This window comes from Salvelinus alpinus, chromosome 11, assembly GCF_045679555.1.
Source record: "Salvelinus alpinus chromosome 11, SLU_Salpinus.1, whole genome shotgun sequence".
In the NCBI taxonomy this organism is placed as follows: Eukaryota; Metazoa; Chordata; class Actinopteri; order Salmoniformes; family Salmonidae; genus Salvelinus; species Salvelinus alpinus.
In genome coordinates this window covers 63,084,036-63,106,486 of record NC_092096.1, presented here as the reverse complement: position 1 = coordinate 63,106,486, position 22,451 = coordinate 63,084,036, and the positions used below count along the sequence as shown (strand labels likewise).

The window sequence follows — 22,451 nt, the reverse complement described above, 5'->3', positions numbered from 1 at the left end:
GTTGCTGGGAAAGGGCTCCCAAGTAAGCATTTCACGGTAAAGTGTACAAGTGTTGTATTTGACACGTGAAAAATAACATTTGATTTGATAAACAATTCCTAGGTATTGGGGACGGGTGTTGCCTAATACAGTGAGATTGTTGTGGGAGAGTTTGTATGAATCATTTCCCACCCCTGTGGGTTTTGATTGATGCATTCTAAACGGTGTGTTTGTTGCAGAGCTGTGATATTCCTACGTTCACACACCCTCCCGCCTCTCCTGTCAGCGTTGAAGGGCGTCTTAAGATGTTTATTTAAACACCCAATAGGGCCTCTTCAACTTAGTGCTGCTCCCATATACTCTCTGTGCACTAGGAATCAATTTCAAACTGAGATTTCTGCATGTCTCCTAAAACATACAGGATTACATTATGAAGTGATTGGACCATGAACCATTAAATCACAAGACATGAACATCGATAGAACCCTTACCATAACATTTTAATTAACAATTACTTAAAACCTAACGGGTAACAAACATTTTAAAAAGCATTTCACAGTCCTTAGATCAGAAGGCACATCTTAGATTGATTTCATTGTCTGTCATTTCTGATAGTCTGTCATTTACAAGTGCAAGCCATCCTTTGAATGGGGACTGCAGTTACTGTCAAAGTTGCTAGAGGGTGCATTGACTTCAAACTGTAAATGTTGGTATTGTCCCATCATGGCTATTAAGGAAGTCCATAGACAGCTAAGGCCGGGCCTGTAACAAGAAGGAGTGGGGCGTGCTGAACACTTACAGTATGTGACATGGGACTGGGGAGCGATTGAAAGATCACTAGTTCACTGAAAAGGCCAACGGTAAAGTCAATCGGGAGCCTGTGACCCCCATTACAGTCCTTGTAGTCTGTAATACATCTTACATCTACACTCAAACCTACATGAGGAGCATGGGTGAGTTGACTAGGAGAGTTAGTTAAATTGGAGTTGAATGGAAGGAACCCTCCCCTTAGACAGACAGACATTCCATGGAATTACTAAGAGTTCTGTGGTCTATATGAAACAAAAGGCACTTCATTGAATCAGGAGTCATGACACTAACACATTTTCTGGAAAAGTCATTGCTACGTACTATACATTTACAAAAACAATCAATCAAACACATATATACACGCGTACTGTATAAAACTAATTTGGTCTGTGGTGTGAATTGATTTGTTCCGGTACTTTAAAAAAGCAGAAGCATAAAAGTAATATCCGAGTGATTGCTTTTTCTCAACAGCGTCATGACAGTCAACAGCGTCATGACAGTCTTGCTTGTATAGTTTGGTTCAACTGCTGAAATGTCTGTTGTCCTGCAAAGGAGCGTGAATCACAACCGCCTTCATTCACCAACTTCTGAGGTAAATAAGAACCTGCTTCTTTGACAAAGTTGACAAAAATAGTAATTTGTGACACCACACTTTGGGGAATGAGCTCAAAACCTGAGCGTTTCTTTGAAAGATGCAGACACCCAGATTTCATGGACAACAAAAAATGCTAGAAGCTACAGTATAGTTCTTTGGCTTAGGTTTTCAGATGGCACTGCTGATACATTAACAGTGTATTCCCACAGCATCTGTAACTATAACCAGATGACGTATTCAACAACAATCCCAATAGATGGTTTCTATTATGACCCTATAGTGCAATCATATAGGGATCATATACCTTGTCCTGTGAGATCTGCGTAAGCAACAATATTGTCAAATCACCCCAAGAAAAGGATCAGTTTTTTTTGTTGTTGTATTGCTTCCTGTTTCTTCTCTTTTCTCTTTCAACCGATATTCCACAGAAACATCCAAGTGTTTCACAGAGTCGCATACAGTAAAACAACCACCCAAGTCCTCTCTTACCTTCTTCATATCCTCTCCTCTTATTTATAAAAACAGTTTATTTATCTACAAGTCTTTCCTCATTTCGTCTGTTTAAACATGTGACTGCATCCCCTTGCTGGGATTGAGCGCGCCCTGCTTGTCGTGCGCCCCAGAGATCCAATGGTAGCAGTCGGTGGCGGACTTGTTGCGTGGTGTGACAGCGCAGCGGGTGCAGTAGACGATGCCCAGTGCCACCATCACCACGATGAAGATACAAAGGGGCACCAGGAGGCCTACCAGCAGCCAGTTGGCACCATCCTGCTTCTGGCTACTCTCATCCTCCTGGGGAGGCTCCCTCTCATCCTCCCCCTCCACCTCCAATACGTCCTCCTGGGGCGGCTCCCTCTCATCCTCCCCCTCCACCTCCACCTCCAATACGTCCTCCTGGGGCGGCTCCCTCTCATCCTCCCCCTCCACCTCCACCTCCACTACGTCCTCCTGGGGCGGCCCCCTCTCATCCTCCCCCTCCACCTCCACCACGTCCTCCTGGGGCAGCCCCCTCTCATCCTCCCCCTCCACCTCCACCTCCACCACGTCCTCCTGGGGCGGCCCCCTCTCATCCTCCCCCTCCCCCTCCACCACGTCCTCCTGGGGCGGCCCCCTCTCATCCTCCCCCTCCACCTCCACCACATCCTCCTGGGGCAGCCCCCTCTCATCCTTCCCCTCCACCTCCACCACGTCCTCCTGGGGCGGCCCCCTCTCATCCTCTCCCTCCACCTCCAATACGTCCTCCTGGGGCGGCCCCCTTTCATCCTCCCCCTCCACCTCCACCACGTCCTCCGGGGGTGGCTCCCTCTCATCCTCCCTCTCCACCTCCACCACGTCCTTCTGGGGCGGCCCCCTCTCATCCTCCACCTCCACCACGTCCTCCTGGGGCGGCCCCCTCTCATCCTCCCTCTCCACCTCGACCACGCCCTGGTCGGGTGTGAGGGGGGTTTGAGGAGCCAGGGGAGAAGGCAGGGAGGGGATGTGCTGGCCTGGGTCCTGGTCCATCTCTGGGGGGGATGTCACCCACACATCGTCAATTACCCCCACTTCTTCATTCTCATCAGCTTCATCATAGTTGGATGCGGGGACATACTGGTCAGTGATTGGCTCCTGCCATGTGGTAAGTCCTTGGTCCTGGCTGGTGGGGGTGGAACTGATCCAGAACCAGTTCCAGGCCCCTCCCGAGATAGTGGAGGTGGGGAGGACTGAGGGACTGGTAGTGGTTTCCTCATCCTCCTCAAACCAATACCTGTCAGAGGTGGGAGTTGGGGTGGGGATTGTGTCGGATGTGGGGCTGGGAGAGAGACTGGGTGTGGGTTTCAACTCTGGCTGGACCTTGGCTGGGACATTCCAATTCATGATGTCCCAGCCAGGTGTATACTCCTCCTCTTCTTCCTCCTCCTCCTCTTCTTCCTCCTCCTCCTCGGTCTCTTCCGTGGGGGGGGGCAGGAATGGGTTGTGGTTTAGGACTGGCTCCTCCTGGGGTGCACTGGTGACCCAGATTATGTCACTTTCCAGCCTGGGAGGGTCTGTGAGCCAGTCCAGGGACTCTTCCTCCTCCAGGGGCCAGTCGGTGTAGGTCTGCTGGGGGTCCCACTTGGAACCGGGTTGGCGGGTGACCCAGGGGTACGAGGGCGTGACTGTGGTGGGTGAGTCCTCCCCTATCTTCCTGCAGGAGAATTGGTCAGAGAGTAGCTCGTAGCCCACCTCGCAGTAACACTCGAAGCCCCCCTCGTAGTTCACACACATCTGCTGACATGTCCCAGGGATCTGACACTCGTCGGTGTCCTGGCAGTGGGAGGGGTCCTCGGGCAGGGGGGAGAAGCCCAGGTGGCAGTGGCAGATGTGGGAGCCAGGCGTGTTCTCGCAGGCGTGCTCACAGGGGTCCTCCATGCACTCATCCACGTCCTCGCAGTCGCCCTCCTGGTCCGGCCGGTAGCCCTGGCGGCAGCGACACTCGAAGGTTCCCGGGGCGTTGACGCACAGCTGCTCGCAGGGACTCTGCAGGCACTCATCTACATCCAGGCAACCACGCTCATCCGGGGCCAGCATGTAGCCTTCGGGGCAGGCACAGCGGTAGCCGTCCGACAGCGGAAGGCATTCGAACTCGCAGGGGGCACTGTGGCACCGGTCGACAGCAACACATGTCTGCCCGTCGTCACCGAGCTGAAAGCCGTCCGAGCACTCACAGTAGTAGTGTTCCCTGGCCTCCTGGCAGAAATGCTCACAGCCTCCATTGTCCCGATCACACCAGCTCTTCTCTGTGGTGTCGGAGCAGAGGGGCGTCTCCCTGGACCACCCCACAGTGCCATCCTCCCTCAGCATACACAGCACTGACTGCTCCTCCTCTGTGCCCCCCGGGCAGGGCACCGTGGCTACAGATCCAAAGGGCACGTGGGTAAGGAGGCTACTGAGGAGACTGAAGGGGGTACTATAGAGGGCATTGCCGCCCCCCTCGCTCCAAATAGCCGGGCACATGCCCTTGTAGGTGTAGTGGCACAAGTAGCCATCCACGGGCACCGAACACGAGCCGTCCAGCCATTTAAAATTATCATGCTGCTCGTGGACGGCTGTGCCATAGGTCATAACCACACAGCGCGGGGCCGAACAGGTACTGGGTGAGTCGTCCCTCAGCCAGTTGGTGTACTGGGTATCCTGGTCACCCGTAATCCAGGAGAACCCACGGAGAGGGCGAGAGGCGGTACACTGGCGAGGCTGTCTCTGGAGACCAATCCACACCCGGACCTTGGTTCTGGGGCCCCGTAGCTCTACGCTGGAGAAGAGAGCAGCGATAGTGTCAGCCCCCTCTTGGAGTTTGACTGTGGCCAGGTTGCCTCCCTTCTCCTTGCAACTCCTCCAGGAGTCCAGGAAGGTCTTGCGCTGAAAGTAGACCACGAAGCAGCCGTCCTCGTTGCACAGAGCGTCCCTCTCCTGTAGCTCCTGGCCCCATACAGGGGGACTATAGTAGAGGAGACCCAGTAGTGAGACAACTACAGCAGCAGCACAGCACACTGGGGAGCCCATTGTTAGTTCACTCTCCACAACTCACTTTTCAAATCCTCGCCTTTTCTTCTTCTTCTTTTTTCTCTTTCTCCTCTTCAACTTTTTTTACTATTTGTGTCTTGTTTTTTTTCTTCCCATCCAAACTTTTCTCTCTTCATCTGCACTTTACCTCTCCAAACCTCTCTCTCTCTCTCCAACTACCTCAGTCTTCCCTGCTAACAGAGTTCTGTGCCGGTGTTGAGTGCTTGCAGATTGTCTCTAGATTTCAGAGAGGGAGTGGGAAGAGAAAGAGAGGGAGGGAGAGAGATGGTGCGAGAGAGGGGGAGGGAGGGAGAGCAAGAGGGGAATGAGCGAAGGAAAGAGGGAGGGAATTGAAAAAATAATTATATGTTTTTGGAAGAGGCGGGGGGTTCTCAATGTGTGTGTGTGTGTGTGTGTGTGTGTGTGTGTGTGTGTGTGTGTGTGTGTGTGTGTGTGTGTGTGTGTGTGTGTGTGTGTGTGTGTGTGTGTGTGTGTGTGTGTGTGTGTGTGTGTGTGTGTGTGTGTGTGTGAGAGAGAGCGAGTGAGATGCCTGTGAGTGTCTCGGGGAGGGCTGGGGGAGGTGCACTGCACTGTGTATATTTATCTTTCTAAGAGTGTGTCGTAAGGTTTTCATAAGTCAGTTTATGGAAATAGCTTGGGACCCAGCCATACCCCCCATGTCCCCTACCCCCCATATCCCCTACCCTCCAGCAACACACACACAGGCACACAGGCACACACACACACACAGGCACATACACACACAAACATACACACACAAAAACACACCATCCCACCAGGCCTTCAAGGCAGATATTCAGTTATGACGCTTCAAAATGTTTTTGTTTTCTTCAATAATTCCACAAGCAGGAGAATTATCAGACAAAAACCTGTCTGTGTTCCAATAGCCCACCAGTCTGTTCCCCTTGGTCTCCTTTCAGTCCATAGCTGAAGCTTTCTCTCTTTTCTTTGGTCCGTCTTTCTTATCTCTGTCTTTGCAGAGAGAACATGAACACTTTTTGCTTAACTAGCAAATGTAAGTAACGAAAGGGTTGAATGGATATCTTCAATGGGTGTCTGTTTAACTGAATGATACTTGCGTCTGTTCTTCTTTGTGTGTGTGTGTGTGTGCATACCCACATGTAAAACATTTTGTAAATACTGCATTCCCCACTCGCCTTTCTGTCCTTTACCAAAGCAACTCACGGAATCAAATTAAGATTCCTTTCGCTCATAAAATGTGACATCCAACACTGACGCTATAGCCTTAAGCAAGAAAAAAGATACCAGCCTATGTTGATTTGATTTGATTTGATATTCAACCATGATAGGCACAATCCTTCCACTCACCTTGCTAATAACGCTCCTTTTGATATGGAAGCAGAGAAAGTGGCCAAGGCCCTGCACAGGAAAGGGCCTCAGGGTTCTGTAATGAAAACAAAGCACGAGTTAATGGAGACTGTGTTTCCAACCAAACTGTGGGGGGGGGGGGGGGGGGTTGTGCAGGAGCAGTCTAGGGAGGACGCAGCAGTTTGGGAAGGAGGTATCAGTCTGGGGAGGACGTAGCAGTCTGGGAAGGAGGTATCAGTCTGGGGAGGACGTATCAGTCTGGGGAGGACGTATCAGTCTGGGGAGGAGGTATCAGTCTGGGGAGGAGGTATCAGTCTGGGGAGGAGGTAGCAGTCTGGGGAGGATGTATCAGTCTGGGGAAGACTTATCAGTCTGGGGAGGAGATAACAGTCTGGGAAGGACGTAAGCAGTCTGGGGAGGACGTAGCAGTCTGTGGAGGAGGTAGCAGTCTGGGGAGGAGGTAGCAGTCTGGGGAGGAGGTATCAGTCTGGGGAAGACTTATCAGTCTGGGGAGGAGGTAGCAGCTTGGGGAGGACGTATCAGTCTGGGGAGGAGATATCAGTCTGGGGAGGACGTATCAGTCTGGGGAGGACGTATCAGTCTGGGGAGGAGATATCAGTCTGGGGAGGACGTAGCAGTCTGGGGAGTACTTATCACTCTGGGGAGGAGGTATCAGTCTGGGGAGGAGGTAGCAGTCTGGGGAGGAGGTAGCAGTCTGGGGAGGAGGTATCAGTCTGGGGAGGACGTATCAGTCTGGGGAGGACGTAGCAGTCTGGGGAGGACTTATCAGTCTGGGGAGGATGTATAAGTCTGGGAGGAAGTAGCAGTCTGGGGAGGAGGTATCAGTCTGGGGAGGACGTAGCAGTCTGGGGAGGACGTAGCAGTCTGGGGAGGACGTAGCAGTCTGGGGAGGACGTATCAGTCTGGGGAGGAGGTATCAGTCTGGGGAGGAGGTATCAGTCTGGGGAGGAGGTATCAGTCTGGGGAGGACGTAGCAGTATGGGGAGGACGTATCAGTCTGGGGAGGAGGTATATGTCTGTGGAGGAGGTATCAGTCTGGGGAGGAGGCATTAGGTTGGGGAGGACGTATCAGTCTGGGTAGGAGGTATCAGTCTGGGGAGGAGGTATCAGTCTGGGGAGGACGTAGCAGTCTGAGGAGGACGTAGCAGTCTGGGGAGTACTTATCACTCTGGGGAGGTATCAGTCTGGGGAGGAGGTATCAGTCTGGGGAGGACGTAGCAGTCTGGGGAGTACTTATCACTCTGGGGAGGAGGTATCAATCTGGGGAGGACGTAGCAGTCTGGGGAGGAGGTATCAGTCTGGGGAGGATGTATCAGTCTGTGGAGGGGGTAACAGTCTGGGGAGGACGTAGCAGCTTGGGGAGGACGTATCAGTCTGGGGAGGAGGTATCAGTCTGGGGAGGAAGTATCAGTCTGGGGAGGACGTAGCAGTCTGGGGAGGAGGTATCAGTCTGGGAGGACGTAGCAGTCTGGGGAGGACGTAGCAGTCTGGGGAGGACGTATCAGTCTGGGGAAGAGTTATCAGTCTGGGGAGGACGTAGCAGTCTGGGGAGGACTTATCAGTTCTGGGAGGAGGTATCAGTCTGGGGAGGACATATCAGTCTGGGGAGGACGTATAAGTCTGGGGAGGAGGTATCAGTCTGGGGAGGACGTATCAGTCTGGGGAGGACGTATTAGTTCGGGGAGGAGGTAGCAGTCTGGGAGGAAGTAGCAGTCTGGGGAGGAGGTATCAGTCTGGGGAGGAGGTATCAGTCTGGGAGGACGTAGCAGTCTGGGGAGGACGTAGCAGTCTGGGGAGGACGTATCAGTCTGGGGAAGAGTTATCAGTCTGGGGAGGACGTAGCAGTCTGGGGAGGACTTATCAGTTCTGGGAGGAGGTATCAGTCTGGGGAGGACATATCAGTCTGGGGAGGACGTATAAGTCTGGGGAGGAGGTATCAGTCTGGGGAGGACGTATCAGTCTGGGGAGGACGTATTAGTTCGGGGAGGACGTATCAGTCTGGGAGGAAGTAGCAGTCTGGGGAGGAGGTATCAGTCTGGGGAGGAGGTATCAGTCTGGGGAGGAGGTATCAGTCTGGGGAGGACGTATCAGTCTGGGGAGGAGGTATCAGTCTGGGGAGGAGGTATCAGTCTGGGGATGACGTATTAGTTCGGGGAGGACGTATCAGTCTGGGGAGGACGTATCAGTCTGGGGAGGAGGTATCAGTCTGGGAGGAGGAGGTATCAGTCTGGGAGGACGTAGCAGTCTGGGGAGGACGTATTAGTTCGGGGAGGACGTATCAGTCTGGGGAGGAGGTATCAGTCTGGGAGGACGTATCAGTCTGGGGAGGAGGTATCAGTCTGGGAGGACGTAGCAGTCTAGGGAGGAGGTATCAGTCTGGGGAGACGTAGCAGTCTGGGGAGAACGTATTAGTTCGGGGAGGACGTATCAGTCTGGGGAGGAGGTATCAGTCTGGGGAGGAGGTATCAGTCTGGGGATGAAGTAGCAGTCTGGGGAGGAAGTAGAAGAGTCACTATGAGCTCATAAAAAAAAAAACTCTCTGCCAAATGGTACGCACCAGCTCGTCACCTTCTAGAAAAGGGTATATTGGGCTAAGAGTCAGGAAAGGCATATCTGATGCACCGGACGATAAAACACACACGTGCACACGGCCCTTTGGTTTCCTCCGACATATTGAAATTGCCGTGGGTTGAGGGTTAGGGGTAATTGTGGTGTAGGAGCTGGGTCTAGGGCTGTCAGGGTCTCAAAGCCATAAAGGTACACTTCTCTGATGGAACGGAAAGCAAAACACACATCTGGGTTCCTCTGAGCCATAGAAAAAGGACCAGGTTTTTAGGAGTGAGGTATAGGAGGTGGTAGAGGGTTGTCGAGCCCTCCTCCAACACGTGCCGACAGCTTGAGCTGCAGTGCAGTGAAACTCTAACCAAGCAGTGACCTGAGTCCATTTGTCCCCCGCGGTGAAGCACGTTGAACCGGGGGACCTCGGCAGAACTCAGTTTTATGGCAGTTTTATGGCTCCAAGTGTTTGGATGGTGTTTAATGATCACTACTCCCCCCCTCTAACACCCCCTCCCCCCTAACCCCCCCCCCCCCTCTACACCTCTCTCCTGCCCTCTAACAGTCCCTCCTGCCCTCTAACAGTCTCTCCTGCCCTCTAATAGTCCCTCCTGCCCTCTAATAGTCTCTCCTGCCCTCTAACAGTCTCTCCTGCCCTCTAATAGTCCCTCCTGCCCTCTAATAGTCTCTCCTGCCCTCTAATAGTCCCTCCTGCCCTCTAATAGTCTCTCCTGCCCTCTAACAGTCTCTCCTGCCCTCTAATAGTCCCTCCTGCCCTCTAATAGTCTCTCCTGCCCTCTAACAGTCTATCCTGCCCTCTAACAGTCCCTCCTGCCCTCTAATAGTCTCTCCTGCCCTCTAACAGTCTCTCCTGCCCTCTAATAGTCCCTCCTGCCCTCTAATAGTCTCTCCTGCCCTCTAATAGTCCCTCCTGCCCTCTAATAGTCCCTCCTGCCCTCTAACAGTCTCTCCTGCCCTCTAATAGTCCCTCCTGCCCTCTAATAGTCTCTCCTGCCCTCTAATAGTCCCTCCTGCCCTCTAATAGTCTCTCCTGCCCTCTAACAGTCTCTCCTGCCCTCTAATAGTCCCTCCTGCCCTCTAATAGTCTCTCCTGCCCTCTAACAGTCTCTCCTGCCCTCTAATAGTCCCTCCTGCCCTCTAATAGTCTCTCCTGCCCTCTAACAGTCTCTCCTGCCCTCTAATAGTCCCTCCTGCCCTCTAATAGTCTCTCCTGCCCTCTAACAGTCTCTCCTGCCCTCTAATAGTCCCTCCTGCCCTCTAATAGTCTCTCCTGCCCTCTAACAGTCTCTCCTGCCCTCTAATAGTCCCTCCTGCCCTCTAATAGTCTCTCCTGCCCTCTAACAGTCTCTCCTGCCCTCTAACAGTCCCTCCTGCCCTCTAACAGTCTCTCCTGCCCTCTAACAGTCTCTCCTGCCCTCTAATAGTCCCTCCTGCCCTCTAATAGTCTCTCCTGCCCTCTAATAGTCCCTCCTGCCCTCTAATAGTCCCTCCTGCCCTCTAACAGTCTCTCCTGCCCTCTAATAGTCCCTCCTGCCCTCTAATAGTCTCTCCTGCCCTCTAACAGTCTCTCCTGCCCTCTAATAGTCCCTCCTGCCCTCTAATAGTCTCTCCTGCCCTCTAATAGTCCCTCCTGCCCTCTAATAGTCTCTCCTGCCCTCTAACAGTCTCTCCTGCCCTCTAATAGTCCCTCCTGCCCTCTAATAGTCTCTCCTGCCCTCTAACAGTCTCTCCTGCCCTCTAATAGTCCCTCCTGCCCTCTAATAGTCTCTCCTGCCCTCTAACAGTCTCTCCTGCCCTCTAATAGTCCCTCCTGCCCTCTAATAGTCTCTCCTGCCCTCTAATAGTCCCTCCTGCCCTCTAATAGTCCATCCTGCCCTCTAATACTCTCTCCTGCCCTCTAATAGTCCCTCCTGCCCTATAATAGTCCATCCTGCCCTCTAACAGTCTCTCCTGCCCTCTAATAGTCCCTCCTGCCCTCTAATAGTCTCTCCTGCCCTCTAATAGTCCCTCCTGCCCTCTAATAGTCCCTCCTGCCCTCTAACAGTCCCTCCTGCCCTCTAATAGTCCCTCCTGCCCTCGCTAGTTCCTCTTTAAATACTCTCAATAGGGTGTCTGCAAACAGGCATCTAACAACTATCCTTTTAGTCCCTCAATAGGCTAGAATACAAACTCTAAAAACCCTTCCACAATGTCAAGGACTTTATCACAAGATCCACTAATTATAAGCATTGAGCCGAGTCTGACGCAAACCATATGAGAGATGAGTCAGTCACTGTGACATCCTCACGACACAATAACGTTTTACTTTTTTTTTTTATAGGTCATTCAGAATGGAGAATGGACAGAGATTCTTACTCTGCTGAATACAATAATTTCTTTAACCACTGAAATGTATTGTTATCTATAAAAGAAGCATAACCTTTAGTGGACTGGGAAGATAGAGTGTTGAATGGAGTCGAGGAACAAGGAGATCGTGTGAGAAAGTATAATAGCTACAGTGTATTTAGTGTTATTGAGATATTGTGTATGTGTGTGTTTGTGCATATATTAGGCATACACAAACTCAGCAAAAAAAGAAACCTCCTCTCACTGTCAAATGCGTTTATTTTCAGTAAACTTAACATGTGTAAATATTTGTATGAACATAACAAGATTCAACAACTGAGACATAAACTGAACAAGTTCCACAGACATGTGACTAACAGAAATGGAATAATGTGTCCCTGAACGAAGGGGGGGGTCAAAATCAAAAGTAACAGTGTGGCCACCAGCTGCATTAGGTACTGCAGTGAATCTTGAGATCCGGGCTCTTTGCTGGCCATGGCAGAACACTGACATTCCTGTCTTGCAGGAAATCACGCACAGAACGAGCAGTATGACTGGTAGCATTGTCATGCTGGAGGGTCATGTCAGGATGAGCCTGCAGGAAGGGTACCACATGAGGGAGGAGGATGTCTTCCCTGTAACGCACAGCATTGAGATTGCCTGCAATGACAACAAGCTTAGTCCGATGATGCTGTGACACACCGCCCCAGACCATGATGGACCCTCCACCTCCAAATCGATCCCGCTCCAGAGTACAGGCCTCTGTGTAACGCTCATTCCTTCGACAATAAACGCAAATCTGACCATCACCCCTGGTGAGACAAAACCGCGACACGTCAGTGAAGAGCACTTTTTGCCAGTCCTGTCTGGTCCAGCGACGGTGGGTTTATGCCCATAGGCGACGTTGTTGCCGGTGATGTCTGGTGAGGACCTGCCTTACAACAGGTCTACAAGCCCTCAGTCCAGCCCCTCTCAGCCTATTGCTGACAGTCTGAGCACTGATGAAGGGATTTTGCGTTCCTGGTGTAACTCGGGCAGTTGTTGTTGCCATCTGTCCCGCAGGTGTGATGTTTCGGATGTACCGATCCTGTGCAGGTGTTGTTACACGTGGTCTGCCACTGCGAGGACGATCAGCTGTCCATCCTGTCTCCCTGTAGCGCTGTCTTAGCTGTCTCACTGTACGTACATTGCAATTTATTTCCCTGGCCACATCTGCAGTCCTCATGCCTCCTTGCAGCATGCCTAAGGCAGGTTCACGCAGATGAGCAGGGACCCTGGGCATCTTTCTTTTGGTATTTTTCAGAGTCAGTAAAAAGGTCCTAAGTTTTCATAACTGTGACCTTAATCGCCTGTTAGTATCTCAACGACCGTTCCACAGGTGCATGTTCATTAATTGTTTATGGTCCATTCAACAAGCATGGGAAACAGTGTTTAAACCCTTTACAATGAAGATCTGTGAAGTTATTTGGATTTTTACGAATTATCTTTGAAAGAAATGGTCCTGAAAAAGGGACGTTCTTTTTTTGCTGAGTTTATGTGTGAATGTGCACATCAGTGTGTGTGTGTGTGTGTGTGTGTGTGTGTGTGTGTGTGTGTGTGTGTGTGTGTGTGTGTGTGTGTGTGTGTGTGTGTGTGTGTGTGTGTGTGTGTGTGTGTGTGTGTGTGTGTGTGTGTGTGTGTGTGTGTGTGTGTGTGTGTGTGTGTGTGTGTGTGTGTGTGTGTGTTATTTATTTCAGTGACATCCCCAGGTCCCAGGTAGAACAATCGGTGGTCCCAGGACTGGAGTGAGGAAGCTGGGCTGAAACCATTCCAGCTCCCAGCCTCCCCAGAAACGTCCACTATAACATGGCTAAGACCTATGAGGCCACTTTTTCCTGGCCCCCATCCACAGGCAATCTGTAAATCCTCTCTTTCTCTCCTCCCTCATGGACCCTTGTTCTCAGCCACAGTCACAGAGTGTGTGTTCTCTTCCTGACTTCTATGGAACCCTGCTACTTTGAACGGCTACTGCCATTAAAATAGTCCCCTTCAGAAGTTTCCCAATGTCCTAGTTACCAACTTTCATGGACATTGACAAAGTTCTGAAAGTTTCAAGAAGGCCTGTTGAGAGTGAGTGGAGAGTGAAGAAACAATGGAATTGTAGTTATACTGTAGAGTAACACTAGCTGCAGGAGAATAAGCACTAGAATAAGGAGGGAATGAGTGTATCAGAACATGAATCTACTCTCCACTGGAATTCTCTGTCTCTGACCTTATTATGGGGGCTGAGTCACTGGCTTGCTTGCGCTCTCCCATGCCGTCCCTAGGAGGGGTGCATCACGTCGTGCCAGGCTTTTCCCCGCTATACTCGATTTCACTGTTTCAAATGTGTTTATATCCCTGTTAGTGAGCATTTCTCCTTTGCCAAGATAATCCATCCACCTGACAGGTGTGGCATATCAAGAAGATTGTTAAACAGCATTATCATTACACAGGTGCACCTTCTGCTGGGGACAATAATGGCCACTCTTAAATGTGCAGTTTTGTCACACAACACAATGCCACAGATGTCTCAAGTTTTGAGGGAGCGTGCAATTGGCATGCTGACTGCAGGAATGTCCACCAGAGCTGTTGCCAGAGAAACCACCTCCAGCGTCGTTTTAGAGTATTTGGCAGTATGTCCAACCGGCCTCACAACCGCAGACCATGAGTATGGCGTTGTCACGCCCTGACCTTAGAGAGCCTTTTTATGTCTCTATTTGATTTGGTCAGGGTGTGATTCGGGGTGGGCATTCTATATTTTTGTTTTCTATGATTTTGTATTTCTATGTTTTGGCCGGGTATGGTTCTCAATCAGGGACAGCTGTCTATCGTTGTCTCTGATTGGGAACCATACTTTTTCCCCTCCTTTCGTTGTGGGAAGTTGTCTTTGTTTGTTGGCACTATAGCCTTAAGCTTCACGGTTGTTCTTCTATTGTTTATTGTTTTTGTCGGCAGCATCCTAAATAAAAAGGAATATGTACGCTCACAACGCTTCATTCGACGGCCGTGACAGGCGTCATGTGGCGAGCGGTTTACTGATGTCAGCATTGTGAACAGAGTGCCCCATGGTGGTGGTGGGGTTATGGTATGGGCAGGCATAAACTACAGACAATGAACAAAATTGCATTTTATCGATGGCAATTTGAATGCACAAAAATACCGGGACCAGATCTTGAGTGCCATTGTGAGGCCTGTATCTGTATTCCCAGTCATGTGAAATCCATAAATTAGGGCCTAATATCAATTGACTGATTTCCTCATATGAACTGTAACTCAGTAAAATCAACTAAATGAATGCATGTTGCGTTTATATTTTTGTTCAATGTGTGTCAAATAGGTCAATTGAAAACATTGTATGTTAAAAGTGGGGTTAAATGTGTGGGTGTCCTTAACCAAATGTGTTACAGAGTTTTCTCAAGTTGGAGCTACATTTGGGACAACTAAACACTTTAAGTTCAGGTAACACCAAACAAAAAAAAAGCTATGAAACCAGTTACTAAGTAATAATTAGTTGAATCAACAAGATAATTTTTTACAGTGTAGGTTCTGTTATTCTAGTGTTCCGTGCCTAGTCAGGATGAGTCCCGTCTGCCCCTGCTGAGGAAGAGACCATCAGAGTAGCATATGGAGTACGATGCAAGGCTTTGGACAGTGTGTGGAGGGTTTTTGGTATATATACAGTGGGGAGAACAAGTATTTGATACACTGCCGATTTTGCAGGTTTTCCTACTTACAAAGCATGTAGAGGTCTGTCATTTTTATCATAGGTACACTTCAACTGTGAGAGACGGAATCTAAAACAAAAATCCAGAAAATCACATTGTATGATTTTTAAGTAATTAATTTGCATTTTATTGCATGACATAAGTATTTGATCACCTACCAACCAGTAAGAATTCCGGCTCTCACAGACCTGTTAGTTTTTCTTTAAGAAGCCCTCCTGTTCTCCACTCATTACCTGTATTAACTGCACCTGTTTGAACTCGTTACCTGTATAAAAGACACCTGTCCACACACTCAATCAAACAGACTCCAACCTCTCCACAATGGCCAAGACCAGAGAGCTGTGTAAGGACATCAGGGATAAATTGTAGACCTGTACAAGGCTGGGATGGGCTACAGGACAATAGCCAAGCAGCTTGGTGAGAAGGCAACAACTGTTGGCACAATTATTAGAAAATGGAAGAAGTTCAAGATGACGGTCAATCACCCTCGGTCTGGGGCTCCATGCAAGATCTCACCTCGTGGGGCATCAATGATCATGAGGAATGTGAGGGATCAGCCCAGAACTACACGGCAGGACCTGGTCAATGACCTGAAGAGAGCTGGGACCACAGTCTCAAAGAAAACCATTAGTAACACACTACGCCGTCATGGATTAAAATCCTGCAGCGCACGCAAGGTCCCCCTGCTCAAGCCAGCGCATGTCCAGGCCCGTCTGAAGTTTGCCAATGACCATCTGGATGATCCAGAGGAGGAATGGGAGAAGGTCATGTGGTCTGATGAGACAAAAATAGAGCTTTTTGCTCTAAACTCCACTCGCCGTGTTTGGAGGAATAGAAGGATGAGTACAACCCCAAGAACACCATCCCAACCGTGAAGCATGGAGGTGGAAACATCATTCTTTGGGGATGCTTTTCTGCAAAGGGGACAGGACGACTGCACCGTATTGAAGGGAGGATGGATGGGGCCATGTATCGCGAGATCTTGACCAACAACCTCCTTCCCTCAGTAAGAGCATTGAAGATGGGTCGTGGCTGGGTCTTCCAGCATGACAACGACCCGAAACACACAGCCAGGGCAACTAAGGAGTGGCTCCGTAAGAAGCATCTCAAGGTCCTGGAGTGGCCTAGCCAGTCTCCAGACCTGAACCCAATAGAAAATCTTTGGAGGGAGCCGAAAGTCCGTATTGCCCAGCGACAGCCCCGAAACCTGAAGGATCTGGAGAAGGTCTGTATGGAGGAGTGGGCCAAAATCCCTGCTGCAGTGTGTGCAAACCTGGTCAAGAACTACAGGAAACGTATGATCTCTGTAATTGCAAACTAAGGTTTCTGTACCAAATATTCAGTTCTGCTTTTCTGATGTATCAAATACTTATGTCATGCAATAAAATGCAAATTAATTAATTAAAAATCATACAATGTGATTTTCTGGATTTTTGTTTTAGATTCCTTCTCTCACAGTTGAAGTGTACCTATGATAAAAATGACAGACCTCTACATGCTTTGTAAGTAGGAAAACCTGCAAAATTGTCAGTGTATCAAATACTTGTTCTCCCCACTGTATATATGTGTGTGTGTGTGTGTGTGTGTGTGTGTGTGTGTGTGTGTGTGCGTGCGTGCGTGCGTGCGTGCGTGCGTGCGTGCGTGCGTGCGTGCGTGCGTGCGTGCGTGCGTGCGTGCGTGCGTGCGTGCGTGCGTGCGTGCGTGCGTGCGTGCGTGCGTGCGTGTGTGTGTGCGTCTAGAGTTTTACCTGCTGCTTGGATGCCACTCATTCCTTGTTCAAAGCTCTGTTTACTGCACATATATCCACAATATAGTACCATTCTATGGGTGAATGTATCCCAGATGCTGATCTAGGACCACACATTATGATGCTAACACAGATTCTCTGAGACAAACCACACAGTGAAACACAATGCAACTGTAAACAGGAAGGGAACCGCTTTCAACAGTGGGTATCACGTAGCTCAGCAATTGAGACAAGCCAGCACTGAACAGTGAAGTCATGCAATCCACAGCAAGCACTCATAGCAACTCAAAGTCTACATGTGATGTATTTCGTTGTTATCGGAGTGATGTATCTGGTCTATTGTTGTACTTACATTTAACATTCGAGTCGTTTAGCAGACGCTCTTATCCAGAGCGACTTAAAGTTAGTGCATTCATCTTAAGGTAGCTAGGTGGGACAAACACTCAGTCATAGTAAGTACATTTTTCCTCAATAAAGTTGCTATCAGCAAAGGTCAGTGCAAGTTAGTTGGAAAAATGACAAGTGTGAGTGTTAGTTCACGAAAGTCAATGTACTTGTTGCATAATGGGAAATGTCAATAAAAATATTGGTCAAAAAAAAAGCTGACAGATGGTTTGGATGTACATACAGTACAGACGCTGGTAAACATTCATCTTAGTTAAAGAAGTGGTCATGTGTTGCATGCCCAGTCCTCTCTTCACAGGCAGGCAGACACCCACTGAATCAAACCTGGCTCTCGTTAGCTCTCTGTTATCTGAAGAGGGATGTGACCGCAATATCAGTTCAGGAGGGTCACATGCACTCCCCCTGGGCCGGGACATTTGGCACGCTGGCCTGTAATGGAAAACAACAATTTGGGCTGGGACCAACAATATCCCCCTCTCCCCTGCCCCCTTGTTTACTACCCTCTGGTAACCCCTTGGAACGCTCCACTTTGACCAGTGAGGAATGTTTATATTTTCCTCCTCAATGTTTTACAGTGCATTACAAGACGAGGCAGACCAGCTGCAGTGAGGCCAATTGTAGAGGTACCACAGGGTACTGTCTTTAGTCCTTTCAAGTTTTTGATGAGGGTATTAAGTTACCCAATTTCTCTAAGGAGTAGAGATTTTGTGCCAAATTTTAAAGGTCAATTGTTGAATGATTGAGGTCATGTATTTTCTATAACGTGAAATTGACAGTTTAAAGGGACATTTCTTTCTTCTTATCAGTTTGCTGCTCTGCGGCTGCCAATTTATGACAGTTAAAGGCAAGTTTACCCCCGGTCCCTTCACTATCAACAATCCCTAACGAGACATTATTACCATTATTTGTCTCGCTGAGGGCCTTGACAAATTGTGCTCTCATTCTACGATAAGATTGCTATTCCTAATAAAGTAAGAGGGTTCCAAGCCTTGCCGTCAAGTCTCCGTCTACCCTGGACTTACAGCCCTCCACTATAGGAGAGGAAGCAGTTTTTACTCCACTTTGGAGCTGTGCCAAGACCCATAAATCCCCCCTAACGGATCCATCCCTCCTTTTTCTCTTTCTGTCTCTCTGTTCAGTTTCAACAGAGCTGTTGTCCACTTCACATCTGAGATGAAGATCAAGGACTATCCTGGACGTTCTGTGTTGAAAATGTGAATTTCCCTCTAACTACTTCAGCACCTCCTCCGTGCCCCTTGCTCTGCTCTACTCTAAACACCCAGCACAGAGGAAGTGCCTGGGGAACGCAACAGAGAGCTCCTGCCAATGACCCTCATATAATGGTGTTCTGTAGAGCCTTCACCCAACCCCGTGACCTCCCAGTCCTCACCACACATACAGTGCCTTCAGAAAGTATTCACACCCCTTGACCTTCTCTACTTTTTGTTTGCTATAGCCTGAATTCAAAATTGATTAAATTGAGGTTTTGTGTCACTGGCCTACACACAATACCCCATAATGTCAAAGTGGAATTATGTTTTTAGAAAAGTTTACAAATGAATAAAAAATGAATAGCTGAAATGTCTTGAGTCAATAAGTATTTAACCTCTTTGTTTTGGCAAGCCAAAATACATTCAGCATTAAAAATGTGCTTAAAGCTGCAATATGTAACTTTAAAAAAAAATTGAATGATCAAAAGCTCCAATAATTCGCTAGTGGACATCCAATGTTATGCAACAGTAACAACAGTAACAACAGTAACAACAGTAACAACAGTGCGCCCCTCGCCTGCCCGCTGTATTCATTGGTATTTATTTTCCCGGTCGGGTTGGATTTTCCCGCCAGATTTTGTGGCGCGCACAATGAGTGACGTGATTTCTGTCAGTGAGGAGGCGGTTTGACTGGCTATCTGAGCCCATAGCCAACACTTGGCTAATGTCTAGCGGAGATAGCTAGCGGATGGCTAGCGGAGAAAACGCAACCAGCTCTCACAGTCTCTCACGTCAGGATCGGACGTTCATCAATGTTTCTCAAACGTCAAATTTCAAAGTTGGCCTGACTGCCTGTGAAGAGAGGACTGGGCATGCAACACATGACCACTTCTTTAACTAAGATGCATGTTTACCAGCGTCTGTACTGTGTGTACATCCAAACCATCTGTCACCTTTTTTATGACCAATACATTTGGTAAATAATTCTCCTAAACATGTTTTCACTTTGTTATTGTGGGATAAGCCATAAGACTCCTGAACATCTAGTCAAATGGCTACCCCCCCCCCCCCCCCACCACCCCCCCTCCACACCACTGCCTCTCTCTGTTGTCATCTATGCATAGTCACTTTAATTAACTCTACCTACATGTACATACTACCTCAACTAACCAGTGCACCCGCACATTGACTCTGTACCGGCACCCCCCTGTATATATTGTTATTTTTTACTGCTGCTCTTTAATTACTTGTTACTTTTATCCCTTATTCTTATCCGTATTTTTTTTAAACTGCACTGTCGGTTAGGGGCTCGTAAGTAAGCATTTCACTGTAAGGTCTACACCTGTTGTAGTCGGCGCATGTGACTAATAACATTTGATTTGATTTGTATTGCGTGGAGACGTGTGAACAACTTCAGGCTGTAATAAACCAATCACACCCTGATCTGTTTCACCTGTCTTTGTGTATGTCTCCACCCCCCTCCAGGTGTCGCTCATCTTTCCCATCACTGTATCCCCGGTGCATTTATACCTGTGGTCTCTGTTTGTCTGTTGCCAGTTCGTCTTGTCTCGTCAAGCCTACCAGCGGTTTTCCCGTACTCCTGTTTCTAGTTAGTTCTTGTTTTCTAGGGCTCCCGGTTTTGACCATTCTGCCTGCCCTGAGCCTGCCTGCTGTTCTGTACCTCTTGACACTGCCCTGGATTACTTACCCCTGCCTGCCCTGACCCTGAGTCTGCCTGCCGTTCTGTACCTTACAGACTCTGACCTGGATTACTGACCTCTGCCTGCCCTTGACCTGTCGTTTGCCTGCCCCCTGTTTCATAAATAAACATTTTGTTATTTTGAACTGTCTGCATCTGGTTCTTCTCAAACTGTTTGCATCTGGTTCTTCTCGAACTGTCTGCATCTGGTTCTTCTCGAACTGTCTGCATCTGGGTCTTCTCGAACTGTCTGCATCTGGGTCTTCTCGAACTGTCTGCATCTGGGTCTTCTCGAACTGTCTGCATCTGGGTCTTCTCGAACTGTCTGCATCTGGGTCTTCTCGAACTGTCTGCATCTGGGTCTTCTCGAACTGTCTGCATCTGGGTCTTCTCAAACTGTCTGCATCTGGGTCTTCTCGAACTGTCTGCATCTGGGTCTTCTCGAACTGTCTGCATCTGGGTCTTCTCGAACTGTTTGCATCTGGGTCTTCTCGAACTGTTTGCATCTGGTTCTTCTCGAACTGTCTGCATCTGGTTCTTAACCGGAGGTCTGATAGAATTAGGTACTTTCTGAAGGCACTGTATACATCCCTCTCCCTATACAAACATACACATAGACCCACTCTCTGACACGTAACAGCATTAGACACCGTCAAACAAATACTATGGTGACTCTTGCCATATACACAAACATACATCCTACACATACACATAGCCACCGGTTGATACATTTACACCATCACACACACATCCATCCAACCACACAATAGACAGGCATTAACGCAGACTCACACACACTTTTATACCAGCCACGCCTGCCTGGCTAATTTGGAGGCCATATTAGGAGTGGTTGAGAAGATGAGGGTCGGTTGTTAGAGCTTTTAGCAGCAAAAGTAATGACCTATTGGACAGGAAAGCCCAATTTACCATTTACTATATTTATACCAGGAAGGACACAGTGAAAAAACTGTTTAGAAGGCCATATTGACAGATACCTACGCTCTTAGAAAAAAGGGTTCTTCCTTTGGTTCCAGGTAGAACCCTTTGGGGATGAAAAAGATTGTAGTTAGAAGCTTTTTCTGGTGAAAGGGTTCCACGTAGAACCAATAAAGGGTTTCACTTGGAACCAAAAATAGTTATTTTCAGAGGGTTTTCCAATGGGGACAACTGACAAACCCTTTATGGTTCTAGGTAGCACCTTCTTTTCAAAGAGCGTAGTGCAAGTATTACTGTAAAGCTAGATCATTTAAGACGGATGAGATAAGGAGAATTCAATTCAATTCACTTTATTTTTCCCATGAGGGAACTTCTTGTCTGGTGTGGTTAAAAAAAGAAGGAAAAATAAACAAGGAACCATACTATCTACTAGCCTCCTCATAATCAATGTTTACCATATAACATTACCAGTAGTGTCTTGAGAGTTGAACATACATTTCCTCTCGTATTGATCGAACATTTCCTGTCAAAGAAAAAAAAAAGATGCTTGAACATTTCCCAGGTCACCGGACCAACCTCATGCTGTCCAAACAAACATATTTTCAGAGTATATGTCTGCTCCACAACATAAGCTACCGAGGCCAGGCCGCTGTAGCTCTGGAGTCTTCACTGTTTAGTAAAGTGGACAGGGAGGCGAGGGAGAGGCTGAATACATTTGAATAACATCTCAGGGTGGTGGGTTTATAGAGCTCAGGAAGCAGTCGCACTAAAGAAAAGTGGAATTTATCATTTCCCCTGAAGAATTTACTCTTCTTTGCAGCGGTTCATTTTGACCTCAGTTCTCAGCGCGACATACAGAGGGGGGAAAGACAGATGAAGATTAGAGAGAAGTAGTAATTGAACAAGAAGTGCAACCGAGGGAGAAGAACAGAGCTAGCCTACAATATGTCTGAAGAAATATCTAAAATGTCTCCCAAACTTAAAACGAACAGCACGGTACTTTGAAGATAACTTTTTAATCCTACAGAATGTGAACAGAACATTACATTGTAACTCGAGCAATTCGAGGTCGTTTTAAAGGCGTCTGTACTCGTTTTGGATTTGAGTTTGACAAAAAAAAGTGCTTTATTTCTTCTTTGTGTTATGAACCTGGCATGTACAGTATGTCCAAGTGGATTTTTTTTAACGGAAGAACCTTGAATTATAAATACACTTCTATAATACTCTCCCACCCACTTTTCTTCTCTATAATACACGCGTTGTTTGTTTCTTGACGGAGAACAAAAGGCTCAGCCCACACTCTACTGCCAAGGGTACGAACTCAACAATAGTAGCCCAAAGGAGCCCAAGACTCAAATAAAATCTCTAGAAACTAAGAACTAAACTATTGGGCAGTGTCAATATCCTTCAACTCAGCTTGGAGTTCATTTACAGGTCAAGGTGTCCGCCAAAAGTACATGTTATGCCAGCTGGGTCGAGAGCCAAGTTGTAATTTAATTGATGTATGAATTCATTTCATTTGAGTCAG

General features: G+C 48.4%; 1 protein-coding gene across 1 annotated transcript; it reads right to left on the bottom strand.

Annotated features, from left to right (window-relative positions):
• Positions 1–460: 460 nt before the first annotated feature.
• LOC139534636 (endosialin-like) lies at positions 461–5,055 on the bottom strand. The gene has a single exon (XM_071333928.1). The coding sequence runs from the start codon at positions 4,904–4,906 to the stop codon at positions 1,946–1,948; it is 2,961 nt and encodes a 986-aa protein (XP_071190029.1). The 5' UTR covers positions 4,907–5,055; the 3' UTR covers positions 461–1,945.
• Positions 5,056–22,451: the final 17,396 nt, after the last annotated feature.